This window comes from Gigantopelta aegis, chromosome 6 (genome assembly GCF_016097555.1).
Source record: "Gigantopelta aegis isolate Gae_Host chromosome 6, Gae_host_genome, whole genome shotgun sequence".
NCBI classification, from domain to species: domain Eukaryota; kingdom Metazoa; phylum Mollusca; class Gastropoda; order Neomphalida; family Peltospiridae; genus Gigantopelta; species Gigantopelta aegis.
The window spans coordinates 67,604,020-67,622,950 of record NC_054704.1 but is presented as its reverse complement, the minus strand read 5'-3'; the positions used below and the strand labels follow the sequence as shown (position 1 = coordinate 67,622,950).

Genomic DNA, 18,931 nt, shown 5'->3' with positions numbered 1-18,931 from the left:
TATTATACCCTATTATACCATTATTTAGACAGTGTTTCGGTAAACTGACGAAGTAATGTTGTGGCTTCACTGTTCTAAAAATATTAAAGCTTAGACGGTCATCATAAGAGGACTAGGTAAACTGTTAGTTTAGTGTCTTTATTGTGATAGGTACCAGTATTAATTCTGTATTACAAGGTTACTGAATGAGTAGTTAAGGGTTAATTACAAATTAACCAAGTAGAAATAGAGTTGTAATTCCTTTATTAATTAAGTTCCCTTGACAGCGTTTCTCAATTATCACACGTGTGGGTGTTGTATCACGGTGAAGTGATTAGAATATTGCGTAAACTAGACACCTAGTGATTAACTAATTAAGTGATTAGTTCTGGGTTGTTATTATTATTGTTGTTGTTAGTTAATTAACTGCGGCAAATATATTTGTCAGCTTAAGGTTAATACAGATTCCAAAGTGTATTGTGTTTTGTTGTGTTTTCTAGTGAACTAAACGTGCTATATTATACATACTTTATATAAGATCTTATCTCTGTTTATACCTAGAGCCGAGCCACTCGGGTATACACTGCCCGATACAGAGAGATCTAATAGATATACAGTTAGGAGATATATTTGGATAATCGTGTTTTATTCAGTTACGGGTATTATAGGATCCCCGTGACAAGCCCCTTAGCACTTCCGGTTGTCTGTGAGCACAGACACAGCAGGTCTCATCATCATCGTCGTCGTCATCATCATCATCTGAAAAATCGCTGTCTTCTGGTAAAATATGTTAAATATTAATTTTATTGTTATGCTATTGGTCAGCTCCTGTCTTGTTACCTAGCTTTGTGTTTTTAACTTCCAAGCTGACATTCTCTATTTTATACCTTACTGGTTATATACCCAGCACTTTGTTTGTTTATTCTCCTGAGGATGTTGGTTTTTAGACTAACGAAACGTCGAATATTTTAAATATTAATTTTATTGTTATGCTATTGGTCAACCTAGCTTGGTCAATTTCTGGCTAAGAGAACGATCATAACCGTCAAAATGTCGTAGCTCTCTACCTAGATGGTAACCGTGTCACCTATGTATATCGAGTTCGGTTATATCTTCTTGGACAAAAAAGCATGTACATTGTTTTGCTAGCGTGTGGGTAATTTTTGGCATGATTCTATCAGAGAACTGTTCAAGTACGCCTGTTGTGGGCATAACCTCTGCCTTCGCCAGAGTTATATCCAAGACAGGTCTTTGCAAACTGCCATGTTTTTTTCCCCACTGCATACTCTGCAAGGGGTGTGGAAGGATTTGTGGTGTAATCTAACAACGCCATGACGTGTTATATGGTATAAACCAAACGTCTCACACACACACACACACATATATACATCGGAGTATTCCACAGTGACACCTCTTGGTTCGGACTTTAGCTTTTTCCACTATTAAAACGAAAGAAAAGGCTCCACCCACCTGTAGGGCCACCCCAACTAATTATGGATTATGATATTAACTTCGATTCAGTTACATTCCAAAATATAGTGTTAACCGAAATCATATGACATTCAATGACGCAATGGCGCTCATCGATACGGAAATCAATCAAGTTGTGTTGTACCTAGGATCTGGTATTACTGGGTTAATTTTGTTGTCATGGCTGTCTCGTCGTGTAGGCAAGGGAATTAAGAAACGATTCTTTGCTTGGCTTATGGATCGATCTTGTAAAGCGATGTATAAACAAGTTAGAAATGAAAAGGCGATCCTGTTCGACTCAATGACTGGTCTTCGCGATAAACTGAACCGGGATTTGGTAATTTGCGAAATTGGTTCTGGAAACGGAATGAATTTTAAACATTACCCACGTGGATCGAAGCTGATTTGTGTGGAACCCAATCAGTACACTATATCCTACTTGGAAGAAAATATCCGTGACAGAAACCCAAGTCTTACGTTAAAGGAGTTCATCTGTGGCTTCGCAGAAAACATGCCAGGAATTGATGATGGCAGCGTTGATGTCGTTGTATGCACCCTGGTACTTTGCTCTGTTAAAAGCCAGAAGGAAGTCCTGTCGGAAGTTTTACGAATATTGAGACCGGTAACTGCGTATATTTATTACACATACAATGTTTATTCATAAATAGCATCATTCATTCACACACACCCTCAAGTTTAATCTGCATCACGATTTAGCTCAATCGGTTGAGGTGCTTGCGTCGCAGGATCGAACCACCTCATAAATATGAAGCGAAACATTAAATTTTATGATAATTAATGTATGGAACTAAACCACTAGGCGGCCATTCGGTGCAACAATGTTAAGGCTAATTTCCACTGACGCGGGTTTTTTGAGCCGCTAGTGGCATGCGGTAGCAGACAAAAAAATCCATACAGTTCATTAATATTGTACCATTTCCAATGACGCGGCAAAAAACATCTATCCTTGTTCGATTTTTTTAAAACCGCTTTGCCTCTGCCGCTAGGGCAAATCACGGAAATGACGTCATACATGGGGCATCCCCCCCCCCCCCCACTTCATCTTCAACCATGTGTGAATTCACAAATGAAATGATGGAGCAACTAATTGAATTAGTAAAGGAAAATCCATCACTATATACGAACAGTTGTCCAAATTCTATAAGCACCAACTGTGGACCAACAACTAACGATGTGATGTCCCCACAATCTATGTTTTCTTTTGGCTGTGATCTGTCGTCTCCTGAGTGCACTGGCTAGAGTGAGAAATAGCCCAAATAGTCCCACCGGTGGGGATCGATTCTAGACCGACCGCGCATCAAGCGAGTGTTTTACCACTGGGCTACGTTCCGTCCTCCTAAGTGATAGAGCCAACATCATATTGTAGGCCTATAATTGTGCCTTTTTCTGCAGCAGTAATAGTGTATCATCCATTACTGATGACATGTTTAAAAGACAGAATTTAGCTTCAACTACTAAAATGAAATTAACACAATGAATCGCGCAGCACGTTAATTAAAAAAAAAATCCTTCAATGGAAAAGTGATTGCCGCTCGGCTGAAAACCCCCACATCAATGGAAACTAATACCCTGCTACAAACTTTTGAGTTGTGTTCATGGGGTAGCCTAAACGATAACAGTCGAAGCGTTGAGTAATTGCTGTCAGGCACAGACCATAGAAATAATAATAAAATAATCATAATAAAATTAAAACCAGTACATTTTATGGGGGACTATTTTTTTAGGGGTAGGGGACGCACACAAACGATGGAGCTTCGTTAGTTTAAACTAAATAAGTCGGAGCGTCCATTCGGTTGGTTAAGGAATTCAGTTTGTAATGTAATATCTGAGAATATGCCCATGATTAGGCGTACTATTCTTTTGAATTAGAAAATTGCTTTAATAATCTGCGTGACTGCTTGAATATTGCTTAAGATATTATCCCAATTTGTTTTCAGGATGGTCAGTTTTACTTCATGGAACATGTAGCAGATCGGCCAGGAACATTTCTACGGAAGATGCAAAACTGGTTTACACCGGCTTGGGAGTTTGTGGTCGATCGCTGCCGTTTGAATAACGATGCACGTGCAGCGTTGGACGAAGCTGGTTTTACGTCAGTTCGTATCACAGACTTCAAATACCCAACTTGGTTTTTGTTACTCAAACCATGGATTTACGGAGTAGCTACAAAATAACAAATATATACATTGCAGATGAAGTATTTAATTCTAGAACTATTCAGGAATAATACAATGAGTAGTGACGGCGAAATCATAAATGCAAATTTAATATATATATATGTGTGTGTGTGTGTGTGTGTGTGTGTGTGTGTGTATTCATTCATTCATTCATTCACTAAATAACGTTGCATTCATATACATGTACACGTACGTAAAAGTATGTATATTTTCATTATGATATATATATATATATATACACGCACCGTGGCTAGTCTACAAATTTGCGGGCGAATCGGTGCCACAGATTCGAGTCCCAATCTAATTCAAATTAGCTCCACTATTACATGTGGATCTAAAGACAGCCAGTTGGAGCTCATGTCCACCAATCAAAACCTTACTTGCAGAATCATGCCAGTGATTTAAAACTAACAACACTGCGTAGTCCCTGGTCCAGGTAACATTTCGTCTGTAAATAATAATTTAAATATTGACCAATCACACTTCGCCTTTTATAACGTTATTTGGGAGCATACAAATTCTAAAAATATCGGGCGAGTCTATTTTAGTGGCCGCAGTACAGCGAACCATATCAATACGTACGGGGTGGGTTATCAGTCTTCAATTTTACATTAAAAATTATTTATTTATTTATAAAATTAAAAAAAACTAAATCAGTCTTCAGTTTTACATTACAAATTATTTATTTTATAAAATAAAACATGTTTTAAGGCATTCGTAATTCACACGAAACATGTCGTATATCCTCAGGATAATTCGGAATGTTTTCAAATTATTTTTAAATCACTGGTAGGATTCTGCAAGTAAGGTTTTGATTGGTGGACATGAGCTCCAACTGGCTGTCTTTAGATCCACATGTAATAGTGGAGCTAATTTTAATTAGATTGATTCGAGTCGCTGTTTAATTAGATTGATTCGAGTCCCAGCACCAGCAGGGGACAATTTGTGAGGCCAGAAAGGATTTAATTATCTCCTGCGCCAGTGCGTTAATATCTATGTATGTAACAGTCAACCTCGACATACATACAATATATAGATATTCATATATCAATACATACACCATGGGCGTACATAGGATTTTGAAAAGGGGGGTTCCAAAATAGATTGCAGAGATATTGGGCATATATTTCTATGTTGAGTTTTGAAAAGGGGGGTTCCAAAATAGATTGCAGAGATATTGGGCATATAATTCTATGTTGAGTAAATATAATAATGTCGGATATCAATGTCAGATATATTAAATTATAAAAAAAGCGATTTCAGAGGGGGGGGGGGGGGTGTAGGTCGAACCCCCCCCCCCCCCATGTACGCCCATGTACACACACACACATATATATATATATATATATATATTTATATATGTCGAGGTTGATTGTTATTATTATTATTATTATTATTATCGTCATCATCATCATTATTATTATCATTATTATTTTATAAACCCATGACAAATCATTGATATCAGCATTGCAAGATTATGTTTGTTTTTATTTGTTGTTGTTTGTTGCTTAGATTGCAAGAAAATCAAGGCGATTATTGTTGTGTCCAAAATAAGTCGGCCACCTGTATGTAACGGTCACCTGCCCATAACGGCCACCATAAATCCCACCCATTGCATTTCCTTCTTTATTTTACCTGTACATAACGGTCACCTGTCCATAACGGCCAGCGGTCCATAACAGCCACCTGTTCAGTGCGGTCAGCGGCCACTATTGTTTGACCAACATGAATGGTTGAACCTGTTATAACGGCCACAAAAGTACAATGACCACTACTTTTTTGTCCAAAATGGACAGTTGAACTTGCCATAACGGTCACAAAATATATACATGTATTGACCTGTCCCAGTCACAATATAAAGTTATTGTTTTACGTAAGTCGAAACAACACGTCATTAAATAGTGGGCCTTTAAAATTCTACTCATTAAATTTGGTCGCTAGAGTAGATCGGGCGGTCAAAAAGAAATTAGATAAGATCGGTGGCCTGACCCGGGATGGGGGTTGGGGGGGGGGGGGGGGGGGAGGGTAGAGTTGAAAATGGGCAGTATTTTGAAAATAGCAATTTGTAAAAAATAAAAAGAATTGACTGCTCGGTCGAATATTTATATAATTTGGAGCCTTTTAGAAGGACAGTCCAAAAACAAATAAAAGAAAGAATAATATTAAAAAAGAAAGTAATTTCGACATAAACTTTTGAACGAAGGTCTAAAAGTTTAAAGTCCGATCTACATGTCCACATGAGTGGCCTCGTTAAGGCCGTTAGGGTGCACAGCTTGTAGGGACGAGATGGGTTGCATCCCGTGAAGAAAACCCCTAGATTGACAGTCAATAGACGTTGAAGGTGTAGTGCTGTGCTGAAATACAGATCTTGAGAAGCCGGATCCGTCTGAATCAGAGAATCAGATTGGGTATAGTCCAACCCGACCGAAAATAAAAGACGCCACGGTTTTAGGCCGGGTCGTCGCCGCGCCTTCTTTTCAATTTTCCTCGGGATTCCATAAATATAAAAGTCGAACAACAACAAAAATTAAGATGAAAAAGAAGAAAAACGAAACAAACAAGACATTTTAATTTGTCAGTTCAGACAAAAGTTAGCATAGGATGTTTTAAATCATCTTTTGCTTGCATTCGACGTTCGTTACTTCCGGGTTCTTGTGCTTCGATTTACTGAAGTAAAAATGGTTTCGTCGATTTAAATCACGTTGTCATCGTAAATGTACCCTGTAATGAAACACTTGAATGTCTCCTCTTGTCGGCTTTTTAATTAAACAACGATCACAACTGTCGCATTTTTAAACTATTCCCACACTAGCTTGTTTATGTTATCATTGCCTGTTGCTTTCTTCTGCCTTTTATTTTCGGCTGAAACATTATTGTCAAAATCAGGTTTCCTTTTTAAAATAGAATTAATCTGAGAACGTCCTACACCAAAATGATCGGCGATCTTTCGTGCACTTAAATTGCCTTTCTCAGATTTGTTAATAACGTCGATTCTCTGTTGTAACGTTAAAGCAGTACGATTTTTCGGTGGCATTTTGCATGCAAACGTATTCGTTAATATATTTCGCAAACATTCACATTGACTTGCAGAAGCTGAGAAGATATTTTGTTTAATTGAAGGTTATTACCCATGTGGCATGTTTAACTCATTTGTTTGTTTCCTGTCACCGCTAATCCTTCAGTGGAGTATGACCGTTAATTATAGATGAATGTATGTATGCCCACAAATGACAGTCAGGTCAGATGTCGGGAATTAACGTGCTTATATCAATTTAATGTTCAAGCACGCTCGTTGCGAGCACGATTTCTGACTAGGGCCAGAAACCGTGCTCCAACGAGAGGGGTGGGGAGAGTGTATGTAAAAAAAACCCCAAAACAACAACAAACAATTAAAGTTAAAAACGTTTATACAAATGATTAGAGAAAAAATACTAATTAATGATTAAATAAACTTTATTTACAAGGAAGTTAAAAAGTGTTTATACAAAGGGTTAAAAAGGGTTTCTACAAATGATTACGTAAAAAGTAGAATATTTTCAATAAAATATGTCTGGTTAATCTAGTATTTATGTCGGGGGGAGAATAGACGGGAAGGTCTGCCCCATTTTTACTTCATTTTTCTAGGCCGTCCCATCCACCACCTCCACCATAATGGAAATGTTAAGAATTGGAAAGTGGAGATTGATGAATGATACCATCTCCATATTAACCATAACATGAACCCGCATAAAACTATGTGATTGGTGCTGTGACTTAACTTAAGTCAAAAGACCTATCACCTACCTTTTAACATCCATTTAAAACAATGAGAAGGATAAAAGAAAAAAAAGGAAGGAAAAAAAAAGAGGTAAATAATAAAATAACAATAAAACAATAATAATAAGAAAATAAAATAAGAAAAAATAAAGAAAAATAATAAAATTTATATAAACATGTCATAGTAGTAAATTAAAAGGTGTTAATGTAAGTAGAAAGGGAAAAGGTGGATTATATTTTAGTGTCCAGTTGTATAAAAGTAAAGTAAAATTGTGGGCAATATTAATATTAAACCCCCTCTGGAATCCCAATAAGGATAACAATCCATACGAGATGTAGTTCCAATAGAGGTCACATAATTATTAAAATACCTAAAATAATTTTGTTTTTATTAATCACATATGGTTAAGAACAAAAGTCAAAAAGTTAAAACGTATAAGGATTACTAATATACAGCGTATTACTCCTGCCAGAGAGATTAGACGCAGTGTAACCCTTGATAAATTAAACGTATAAAACACAGCATAAAACATAGAACATAACACACACACACACACACACGCGCGCGCGCGCGCGCACACACACACAGCATATATACATATACAATTATTATAAAGAAGTGGGAGGGGAAAAAACCCCACAAAACAAACACATACAAAAAAAAAATTAAAAAAAATTAAAATAAAAAAACCCCAAAACCCCCCAAAACCGGACAAACGAACAAAAGTCCACATTAAAAAAAAGGAAAAAAAGAGGGGGGGGGGGGGGGGGGGGGGGGGAGAGGGGGTTTCCCCTTGCCAAACAATGAGATTACGCCGGTTACACTCGAGAATAATACACCAGGGGCGTAGCGTGATCTGGACCTGGGGGGGGGGGGGGGGGGGGGTCAAATATGAACCAAGTGGAACTTTTTCTATTTTGTTTTTGCACCACCAGAAACTCCATATGTATAAACCTGTATGTTCTAGTTCTGAAAGCGGACCATTTGCTTCAGCCCAGTCTACGCCCCTGTACACGAACTTTTGTTGCGAAATATACGTTAACAAGTTGCATTAAGTTGTGGTATCATACTATGCCTGTAAAATGGCCTGGTCACAGAGCCACGACAAGAAACCGTTTGTTTTCATTCATACCAATGTATTTATAATAAATGATACATGGCATATTTCTCACATCCCACAAACAGGATAGCATACACGACGTCCTTTAATGGATCATTGGTTGGGACGGGAAATAATCAAACGGGCCCACTGAGGAGGATCGAACTTTCAGCAAATGGAACCTCAGACAGACGTTCTTGTTACGTTATCCCGGTCATTTAGGGACAAGGACTTTTATATATAAAATCCGATTTTGTTTTTCATTTGAGAGAAACTCTCAATCCCCCCTGTCTACGGGCCTGACATGGTACTTAATATGTTTGCTTCAAACATTCAAACGACTATAGCCCCACTTTTTTAAACCCGGTTTAAAATATGGCTTTTGCCCCCCCCCCCCCCCCCACACACACACCAACTAGACTGTGTCCCTCCACTACATATTGTGCCCCCTCCCCTCCCCCAACTCCAGATATCGTTCCTACGGGCCTGATTCTAATGTTTTATATACCATAGCTCAACTTTCATATGTATCATTTAATTTTATTCCAAATACCGAACAAAATTTTAAATAACTTGTTGAAAACAAATCCCGACAAGAATCCTGAATGTATTTATCTGTATAATGCTTTATAAATATTTAAATTATGTTAAATACAATAAATATCTGCATACATACACGCGCGCACACATTAATATTATTTCAGCCCATATCAGATATTTATTGCGTACGAATCCGAACCGATGGTTTGTCGGGCGTTAACAACAAAATATTTTTCGTGATAAGCAATAATTCACAAATGTCTCCAATAAGTCTTGTTGGATGTCGACAGAATGTTCGGGTACCCTACTGAAAGAATAATTAATCATGGAGATATTCACATTCCTATTGCGTGGCCTCCCATTGTCTATGCCCCCCAACTTGTCACATGTCTATTTTTGCGAGATCTCGCGTGAGTTCGCGGTTTGCGTCCTCAAGTTTCCCCGCAACGGGCACATGCGCAGTGGAATGTGAAAGAGGTCTATTACACCACCAGTAAAGTTCTACGTGTCACGGAAGTTATTGAGTGCCCGTTTGTTTTTCAATTACGATCAGAGAATTACAATGGAACTTTACTCTGACGGAAAATAAACCCAAAGCTACAGACATGGCCATATAAACACATTTAATGTATAATTTTTAAGATGATTGAAAAAGTAAAGACATAACCAGGGACAAAAAATAAACCAAAAAACGTCTTCACGACGACCATCTTGTGACCGTTATAGCAGGGTCAACCTGTGATTTTGGGTTAAAAATAGTGACCGCTGGCCGTTATGGACAGGTGACCGTTATGTACAGGTCAAATAAGGAAGGAAATGCATTGGGAGGGATTTATAGTGACCGTTATAGGCAGGTGACCGTTATGTACAGGTGACCGTTAGACCAGGTTCAACTGTTGTTTAAATGACAGTTCCCGATATATATATATAAACCATCGCTGCTGCTACTGGATCAAGAAAAGTAGAGTTGGGGAGAGACTTCCCCCACCACCCCTGCTTCCTACGCCAGTGCATGTACAGAATATGTAAAAATTCACAATATCTGATTTAAACCAAATGAACATAGACAATTACTTCTAGTCGCCTTTTTAGCTGCAATACAATTCAGATGGTGATTAACCAATTTACAGGTCTACTTGGTCTAGTTGGATGCCAAAATGCCCTCTAACTTTCTTCATAAAACTATTATAATTGTATCAAGCTTCTAAGTTGTTTACTAGGCTGATATGTTTCTCGAATTAAACGAAAATACATCAAACATTTAGTATTACTGCCAAACAGCTATACAGGGTTGCAAACGAATCACTATGCAGTTTTTGCGTGGATTACTACCAATATTGTGGGTAGAATGATGAAAATTCGTGGTGAAAAGGTTTCAGGTCTGCTAATTTTGTCCGAATATCCCTCGTGAAATAATTTTCATTTGTCACTCGCTACAGCCCGTGTCAACTGGAAATTATTTCACGATGGCCATAAATTTGATAATAACTGGTAACTCGTTTATAATTGATATATTTTAATATGCTGAAATAATACATATAGTTTTCTATTAATTAATTTTAATATGAATGTGAAATATAAGATAAAATGCTAGTGATTACAGCTAAATTTTCTTGTTAGAATAATAAATTTTCATACCAGCAACTTCTTTGATATTCTCCGATATGAAAGAACGAATGTTGTGCCCGCTCAACAACACCAAATATATGGGATATAATTAATTTCCATACGAGCAATGTCATCTTTAGGCTCAATGAAAATGCTTATTAAAATTACTGCAGAACGTGGGACCTACGATTTCATAATCATAATACAGTAAAGTTTGTTTTGTTTAACGACACCACTAGAACACATTGATTTATTAATCATCGGCTATTGGATGTCAAACATTTGATAATTGTGACATATAGTCTTAGAAAGGAAACCCGCTACATTATTCCATTAGTAGCAAGGGATGTTTTATATGCACCATCCCACAGACAGGATAGCACATACCACGGCCTTTGATATACCAGTCGTGGTGCACTGGCTGGAACGAGAAATAGCCCGATAGACCCACCGACGGGGAGCGAGCACTTTAACACTGGGCTACGTTCCGCCCCTAATCATAATAGAGTAACTACACCAAACCTATTTATATCTTAAAGCATAATTATATTTCTGTTTCAAATAGTAATAATAATGAAAAACGATTTTTAAAAAAAAGAGGTCTAAATAGGCTATAATATACGACATAACCTTCTTATAAAAGGTAGTTAAATAAATTGCGATTCGTATACATTCCAAAATATAGTATTAACCGGTATCTTATGACATTATCGTCAATGGCGCTAGATAATGGGGGAAGTCGAACAAGTTGCATGTGCTGTTCATAAGATCTGTTCTAATTTATAATTAATTTCGTCGTCGTCGTTGTTGTCTTGTCGTGGCAGCTAGACAATGGGGCAACGATTCAGTGCTTGGTTTATGAATCCATTTTGCAAATCGATCAACAATAATGTTAAAAACGAAAAAGCTCTACTGTTCGACTCAATGACTCAGCTTCGTGAAACGCTTGACCGGGATTTAGTTATTTGCGAAATCGGCGCTAGAAGTGGGGTGAATTATAAACATTATCCACCCAGATCAAAGCTGATTTGTGTGGAGCCCAACCAGTACAGTAGGAGTTATTTAGAAGAAAATATCCGCACAACAAACCCAAGTCTTACGTTAAAGGATTTTGTCTGCGGTTTCGCAGAAAGCATGCCAGGAATCGACAACGAGTGTGTTGACGCGGTTGTCTGCACTCTGGTTTTGTGTTGTGTGAAAAACCAGAAGGAAGTTTTGTCGGAGGTTTTACGAATATTAAGACCGGTAACTACGTAAAATCATTATCGTACACTGTAACACAAATAGAGTAGCAGTTAACAATGCACTTTTTTTTTCTTTTTTTTTTAATTCACCCATGCATATATGGATTATTCCGATATCACCGCATTTTTCTACTACCCCTTTATTCTGGACAGGTATCCGTGAGTGTTCCCAAGACAGGCGTGTTTGAACCTTTGGTAAATGTAATGCCGCGTTGAATGGTTCATTATTCGTTACAAAGAACTAGTCAATATCGGGTAACTCAACATCTGTTATTAATTATATCTAGGGTCTACCTAGCAAGAACAAATCATTAAAATAATTGGGGGGGGGGGGGGGGGGGGGACGGGGGTGTCACACTTGAACACAATATTAACAACTTTTACGATTAAAGGTGTTCTGAGTGAATCGTTTTTTCAAAGCTTAACTGATGTGGTCAAAGAATATTAAGAAATGGAATATACGAGGGGGGAAGGGGTATGGCATATATCTTTAGAAACGCACTAAGTGCTTTCCCCTTTTTCAAATTGCTGTATCTGTTCCTGAAATGGCAACCATTATAATTATATTATGTAAACATGATTTCCCATAGAAAAAACCAGAAACTTGCGATTTTAACATTTCTACCATCTGGTATAACACATAGAAACTATTTTCCGAGGTAGATATAGTTATCTTGTATTTGGTTTGAATACATGTAAAATCTAAAGCCTCATTTTTTTGCATCAAGTTTTCGCTTGGAAGTATTCTGTCCTTGGGTAAAATTTAACCTCAGGGGCAAAGGGCAAAAATGATGTTGCGTTTACATGGTTCATAATGTAAGTGGGGGTAATTTATTTAATCACTTCCTATCTGATCATTACTCAGCCCAGACTCAAAACGGGATAAATACTGTAAAACTGTATTTATTTATTTTTATTTTTTATTTGGGTTTGTCACATACTCTGAAAGTAGTCACCACAGTAACAGGAAGGAAGGAAGGAAACGTTTTATTTAACGACACACTGATCACATTTTATTTACGGTTATATGGCGTCAGACATGTGGTTAAGGACCACACAGATATTGAGAGAGGAAACCCGTTGTCGCCACTTCATGGGCTACTCTTTTCGATTAGCAGCAAGGGAGCTTTTATATGCACCATCCCACAGACATAATAGTACATACCACGGCCTTTGTTACACCAGTTGTGGAGCACTGGCTGGAACGAGAAATAGCCAACGGGTCCACCGACGGGGATTAATCCTAGACCGACTGCGCATCAAGCGAATGCTGTACCACTGGGCTACGTCCCGCCCCCTCCCCCCCCCCCCCCCCCCCCCGTTAAAGGGGCAAGAATGGCTATGACCAGTAATTCTTGGGGACTGCTGCATGCAGCCATCGCCACCATTTACTTTTCATTTTAATTACTTCACTGTGGTCAGTAAATGTAGCAATCTAATTAAAATTAGCTCCACTATTACATGTGGATCTAACACCAGCCAGTTGGAGCTCATGTCCACCAATCAAAACCTTACTTGCAGAATCCTGCCAGTGATTTAAAAATAATTTGAAAACATTCTGAATTATCCTGAGGGTATACATGTTTCGTGTGAATTACGAATGCCTTAAAACATGTTTTATTTTATAAAATAAATAATTTGTAATGTAAAACTGAAGACTGATTTAGTTGGGTTTTTTTATAAATAAATAAATAATTTTTAATGCAAAATTGAAGACTGATAACCCACCCCGTACGTATTGGTATGGTTCGCTGTACTGCGGCCACTAAAATGGACTCGCCCGATATTTTTAGAATTTGTATGCTCCCAAATAACGTTACAAAAGGCGAAGTGTGATTGGTCAATATTTAAATTATTATTTACAGACGAAATGTTACATGGACATTGGGGTGTTAGTTCTAAATCACTGGCAGGATTCTGCAAGTAAGGTTTTGATTGGTGGACATGAGCTCCAACGGCTGGTGTTAGATCCACATGTAATAGTGGAGCTAATTTTAATTAGATTGTAAATGTAGCTGCCTACTTTCCTCAAACAGCCTTTTTACTTCACACAAGCTGACAGGAACCAAATTCCACGCCTGGCATACTATGTTGTTGCTTCTGGTTTGGTCATCAGTGATAACTTTTATATGTACCAGTTACATATTAAATTATTCCTGATCTCGAAGTTTTAGTGATCTGGTAGGCCTAATAGTACATCTCCCATACTTAAAAAAAATGGCGAGCATGCATCTTCTTTTTTCACGAACAGTTGTTCGATGAGCAGTTATTAGTCCCCATTAGAATATTATACTACTGGTAATATAATTGGAATACATAAATCCACAGTGTCTTATTGCAAGGGTTTATGATTTGTTCCAAGTAAAATTATGCATAACTGTGTTTATATGACGTATTTACGCAAGTAGATATTTTGCTACAGCGGGTAATACGATTTTCTCTAACTTATTACTTAGAGCTAATTGACACCCAGGGTTAAAATGCGTTTACATGACTATTTACTTCCTGGAGGTGCATGTAAATGGGGCTTAAGAAACCTAGTTCTCTACTATACTGGATTCTTCAAATGTATGAATCTCTATAATCATTTAGTTTGTTTAATAAAATATAACTATATAGTGTGTGTAATATATGCACTGTGTTTGGTTTCAGGATGGTCAGTTTTATTTCATGGAACATGTAGCAGACCAGCCAGGAACATTTCGACGGAAGATGCAGAATACGTTTACACCGGCGTGGAAGTTGCTGACCGGGAACTGTCATTTAAACAACAACGCACGTGCAGTTTTGCAAGACGCTGGCTTTAAGTCCGTTCGTACCACCGACTTCACGTATCGGTCCATGCTCTGGTTAATCAGACCGTGGATGTTTGGGGTGGCCACCAAATAATAACATTTAAAAAATCGAAACTTTACCTTTTGTAATGCCTTTACGTAGGCCTTTCTTAACGTAAAGGCATTATATTATTATTACAGAAATGAAGATTAAATTGACTTGTCTTTACATAAATTGAAGGTTACTAACTTGGAATCTTTTCTTTAATTTTTTTTTTAAACCTATAGGCCTAGTCCGTCCCTAGTCCGAGTACTCTGACTGTAAATGAGCTAGACGGATATTTGGACATAAATACGTTCTTATTACAGTCCGAGACCAAGCTATGCAATATTTTGCCAATCGCCGACCACCACACAGTAGTCAAAGATTTCCGCTCTAATACCACAACAATCCTATGTTTGACATCAAATACCTTTACATCGAGTTAATTGATTTTTAAAAAATCCACATATTAATCACTAATACACACACTACAGAAAGAAATTCGACAGTACCCACATTCAGCTAAACTTCGTGACACTCCGTCGCAAGAATTACAAAGCTCGATGACCTATATCGTGACGTAGGTCACGTAATTGCCCACTGGGTGATTCCACCTTGTGCAACAGTTACAGGGGCCGTCTCATACCAAAACTACTTTTGTGTGCAATTTAGAAAACAATCGGCTCAGAAATAAATAGCTTGTAGTAAATTCCATAGTATGAAAAAAGGTATTCTCTGTGGGAAGGACTATAATTGTTTTCATGAATTTACATTTAATATTTTATAATCCGGTGATATATGTTTTAATAGCTAGTGTCCTCTAGCCATATGGGACAGTGCACATCAGAGAGGAAGAGGGGGTTGCGAAAGGGGTGGAGAGAGAGACTGTCACAGAGAAGTAGCTGAAAGAAATATGAGAGAGAGAGAGAGAGAGAGAGAGAGAGAGAGAGAGAGAGAGAGAGAGAGAGAGAGAGAGCGAATGATATCCACTTGTTCAGTGATAATGTGATACGGGACAGAAAGAAGCTGTATGTAAAGCCAATATATTTTGTACTACTTTTATAATGTAACTTATACACAGAGAGCTTATAAGCAGTACTGTATTTTCAAAAAAGGTTGTGGAGGGAGATTGTATACCGGGCAGATATTTTATCAAACAGTGAATAAATCGGCTACTGATACACACGTGCACACACACCTACACACTCAGTCTCGCACACACAATATCATACACGCACGCACACGTGCACTCTTACATGTACATAAATGGATTTGGGATATGTAACGGTTGTATGATAATTAATTTACTGAGTATATTGTTACCATTTTAGATGATAGATTGCATTTGTTATACCTTAATAAACTATTAATTGATGTGAAATTTTAATTATAACATACCACGTACTCAAGAAAATTAATAAAATTTGAAATAAATAATGTACATGTACTAATATTATTATTATTCAAGATCGTCTATGTTTTATTTATGTAATAGCAATTATTCGTGAGAGAATTAATTCTGTAAATCGTAGTAAAATGGGAGCACATTTTCGAGTATTAGTAATGGGGAGTATTGTGTCCCGTTCCACGAAGCTCGGTGGGCCCATTGGGCTATTTCTCGTTCCAGCCAGTGCACCACGACTCGTATATCAAAGGCCGTGGTATGTACTATCCTGTCTGTGGGATGGTGCATATAAAAGATCCCTTGCTGCTAATCAAAAAGAGTAGCCCATGAAGTGGCAACAGCAGGTTTCCTCTCTCAATATCTGTGTGGTTTTCCATATGCTGACGCCATATAACCCTAAATAAAATGTGTTGAGTGCGTCGTTGAATAAACCATATCCTTCCTTCGTGGTCTTCAGAGGAAACCTATATTTTCCCCATTAGCAGCAAAGGATTTTTGATATGCACTTTCCCACAGACAGGAAAGCACATACCACGAACTTTGACCAGTTGTGGTGCATTTAACGAGAAAAACTTAAATCAATACCCTTATGTCTAAATCACCAGCAAGCTGTAAAATCGTTTCGATTGTTGCGATGTCAGACGGTGATTATGGCACAAAGATTATTATAATAGTGTTACAATGTGCAATTTTATTAACAGGGTTGTTCATCAACAATCAGACGCGGATCCAAGGAGGGACTGGGATCGATCCCCGTCGTTGGTACCTACAGGACTATTTCTTGTTACAGCCAGTGCACTACAACTGGTATTTCAAAGGCCGTGGTATGTGTTATTCTATCTATGGGATGGTGCATATAAAAGATCCCTTGCTACCAATATAAAAATGTAGCGTGTTTCCTCTATAATCCTATATGTCAAAATTACCAAGTGTTTGACATTCAGTAGCCGATGATTAATAAATCAATCTGCTCTATTGGTGTCGTTAAGCAAAACAAACCATTTTTCATTCAGTCTTAGGTGAAATCCACAACATTTTTCCATTAGCAGATAGGACAGCACACACCACGGCTTACGATATATCAATCGTGGGGCACTGGCTGTGACGAAAAAAACAATCAGAGAATGGGTCAACTGTTGGGGTTTCAATCCTGTGACCAAAGCACATCAGGCTCGCACTCTACCGATTCAGTTAGATCCCGTAATTTTTCAAGATACGTTATATATATATATATATATATATATATATATATATATATATATATATATATATATATATGGGGGAGTTGAGGAGTGAAACAAAATAACATGTAACCCATTTTGCGTGACGTAATTGTTGAACTGGTACTTAAAATTAAATAATTGATATATTTTAATATGTTGAAAGAATGCATGTAGTTTTATATAAATTAATTTTAATATTAATGTGAAATAAAAGATAAAATGCTAGTGATTACAACTAAATTTTCTTATTAGAATAATAAATTTTCATACCAGCAACTTTGATATTGTCTGATATGAAAGAACGAATGTTGTGCCCGCTCAACAACACCCAATATATGGGATAGAATTAATTTCCATACGAGCAATGTCTTCATTAGGCTCAATGAAAATGCTTATTAAAATTACTGAAGAACGTGGGGCCTACGATTTCATAATCATAATACAGTAAAATTTGTTTTGTTTAACGACACCACTAGAGCACATTGATTTATTAATCGTCGTCTGTTGGATGTTAAACATTGTAATTGTGGCATATAGCCTTAGCGAGGAAAATCGCTACATTATTCCATTAGTAGCAAGGGATGTTTTATATGCACCCTTCCACAGACAGGATAGCACATACCACGGCCTTTGATATACCAGTCGTGGTGCACTGGCTGGAACGAGAAATAGCCCAATGGGCCCACAGACGGCGAGCGAGTGCTTTACCACTGGGCTACGTCTCGCCCGTAATCATTAATAATAATCATAATAGAGTAACTCAATTTACTCAACCAAACCTGTTTATATCTTAAAGCATTATTATATTTCTGTTTCAAATAGTAATAATAATGAAAAAATATTTTTTTTAAATGTCTAAATAGGCTATGATATACGACATAACCTACTTAAAAAAATTAGTTAAATTAATTGCGATTCGTATACATTCCAAAATATAGTATTAACCGATATCGTATGCGTCTACTGAATATTCATGAGCAAACGGTTGATCGACATCGAGATTTTACGACATCGGGTAATGTCCTGGTGTATATATACAAATTATTCCAGCTGTAGATATTAATGTAACAAGTATTTAATTATATACAGAGTGTTTAATAAATTGTGTAATTAAATGTTACATGTCGTTGTTTGTTGTTTTCCTATTCTCTTCTTCTGTAGGATAATCCTCCGATATTTTGATGAATTTTACACCAGTGGTTACGGTTATCTAAACATCAAAATTGTAATACACGTCTGTACAACCTAATTTCATAAACAAATAAACAAACAACAACAACAACAAAATCATCCAACAACTACAAAATATATAATTTAAAATAATTACTGTATAAATGAGTACAGGTCAAACCGATTAGAAAAATGTCCACTACTTTTAATTATAATTATTTGTAATAGCAATTGTCCTAAATAAAATTAATAGTAACACAACAGTAGTTACGGTAGTTTTTTTTAGAAAATTATTGGATTATAAATACATTATCTCACTACCAAGTACACATTAAGTCATCCACTGATGTAGTTGTTAACAAATTACACACTTGGCTAATGTCTATTTCCTCAAAGTAAAAATCTACTTTTGTAGACAAAA

The 18,931-nt window shown here is 37.1% G+C and overlaps 2 protein-coding genes across 2 annotated transcripts; both read left to right on the top strand.

The window, feature by feature from the left end:
* Positions 1-1,551: 1,551 nt before the first annotated feature.
* Positions 1,552-3,858, top strand: LOC121376299 (methyltransferase-like protein 7A). Its single transcript, XM_041504135.1, has 2 exons — positions 1,552-2,071; positions 3,408-3,858. Exons 1-2 carry the CDS (start codon positions 1,553-1,555, stop codon positions 3,642-3,644), a joined length of 756 nt encoding a protein of 251 aa, XP_041360069.1. The 5' UTR covers position 1,552; the 3' UTR covers positions 3,645-3,858.
* A 7,497-nt stretch (positions 3,859-11,355) lies between these two features.
* On the top strand, positions 11,356-16,174 carry LOC121375652 (methyltransferase-like protein 7A). The gene is made up of 2 exons (XM_041503206.1): positions 11,356-11,896; positions 14,548-16,174. The coding sequence occupies exons 1-2, from the start codon at positions 11,483-11,485 to the stop codon at positions 14,782-14,784; spliced, it is 651 nt and encodes a 216-aa protein (XP_041359140.1). The 5' UTR covers positions 11,356-11,482; the 3' UTR covers positions 14,785-16,174.
* The last annotated feature ends 2,757 nt before the right edge of the window (positions 16,175-18,931 follow it).

Coding starts and splice junctions, on each gene's coding strand:
- LOC121375652 (XM_041503206.1), top strand. CDS start 11,483: ATGGGGCAACGATTCAGTGCTTGGTTTATGAATCCATTTTGCAAATCG. Junction 11,897..14,547: donor TTTTACGAATATTAAGACCG/GTAACTACGTAA, acceptor GTTTGGTTTCAG/GATGGTCAGTTTTATTTCAT.
- LOC121376299 (XM_041504135.1), top strand. CDS start 1,553: ATGGCGCTCATCGATACGGAAATCAATCAAGTTGTGTTGTACCTAGGA. Junction 2,072..3,407: donor TTTTACGAATATTGAGACCG/GTAACTGCGTAT, acceptor ATTTGTTTTCAG/GATGGTCAGTTTTACTTCAT.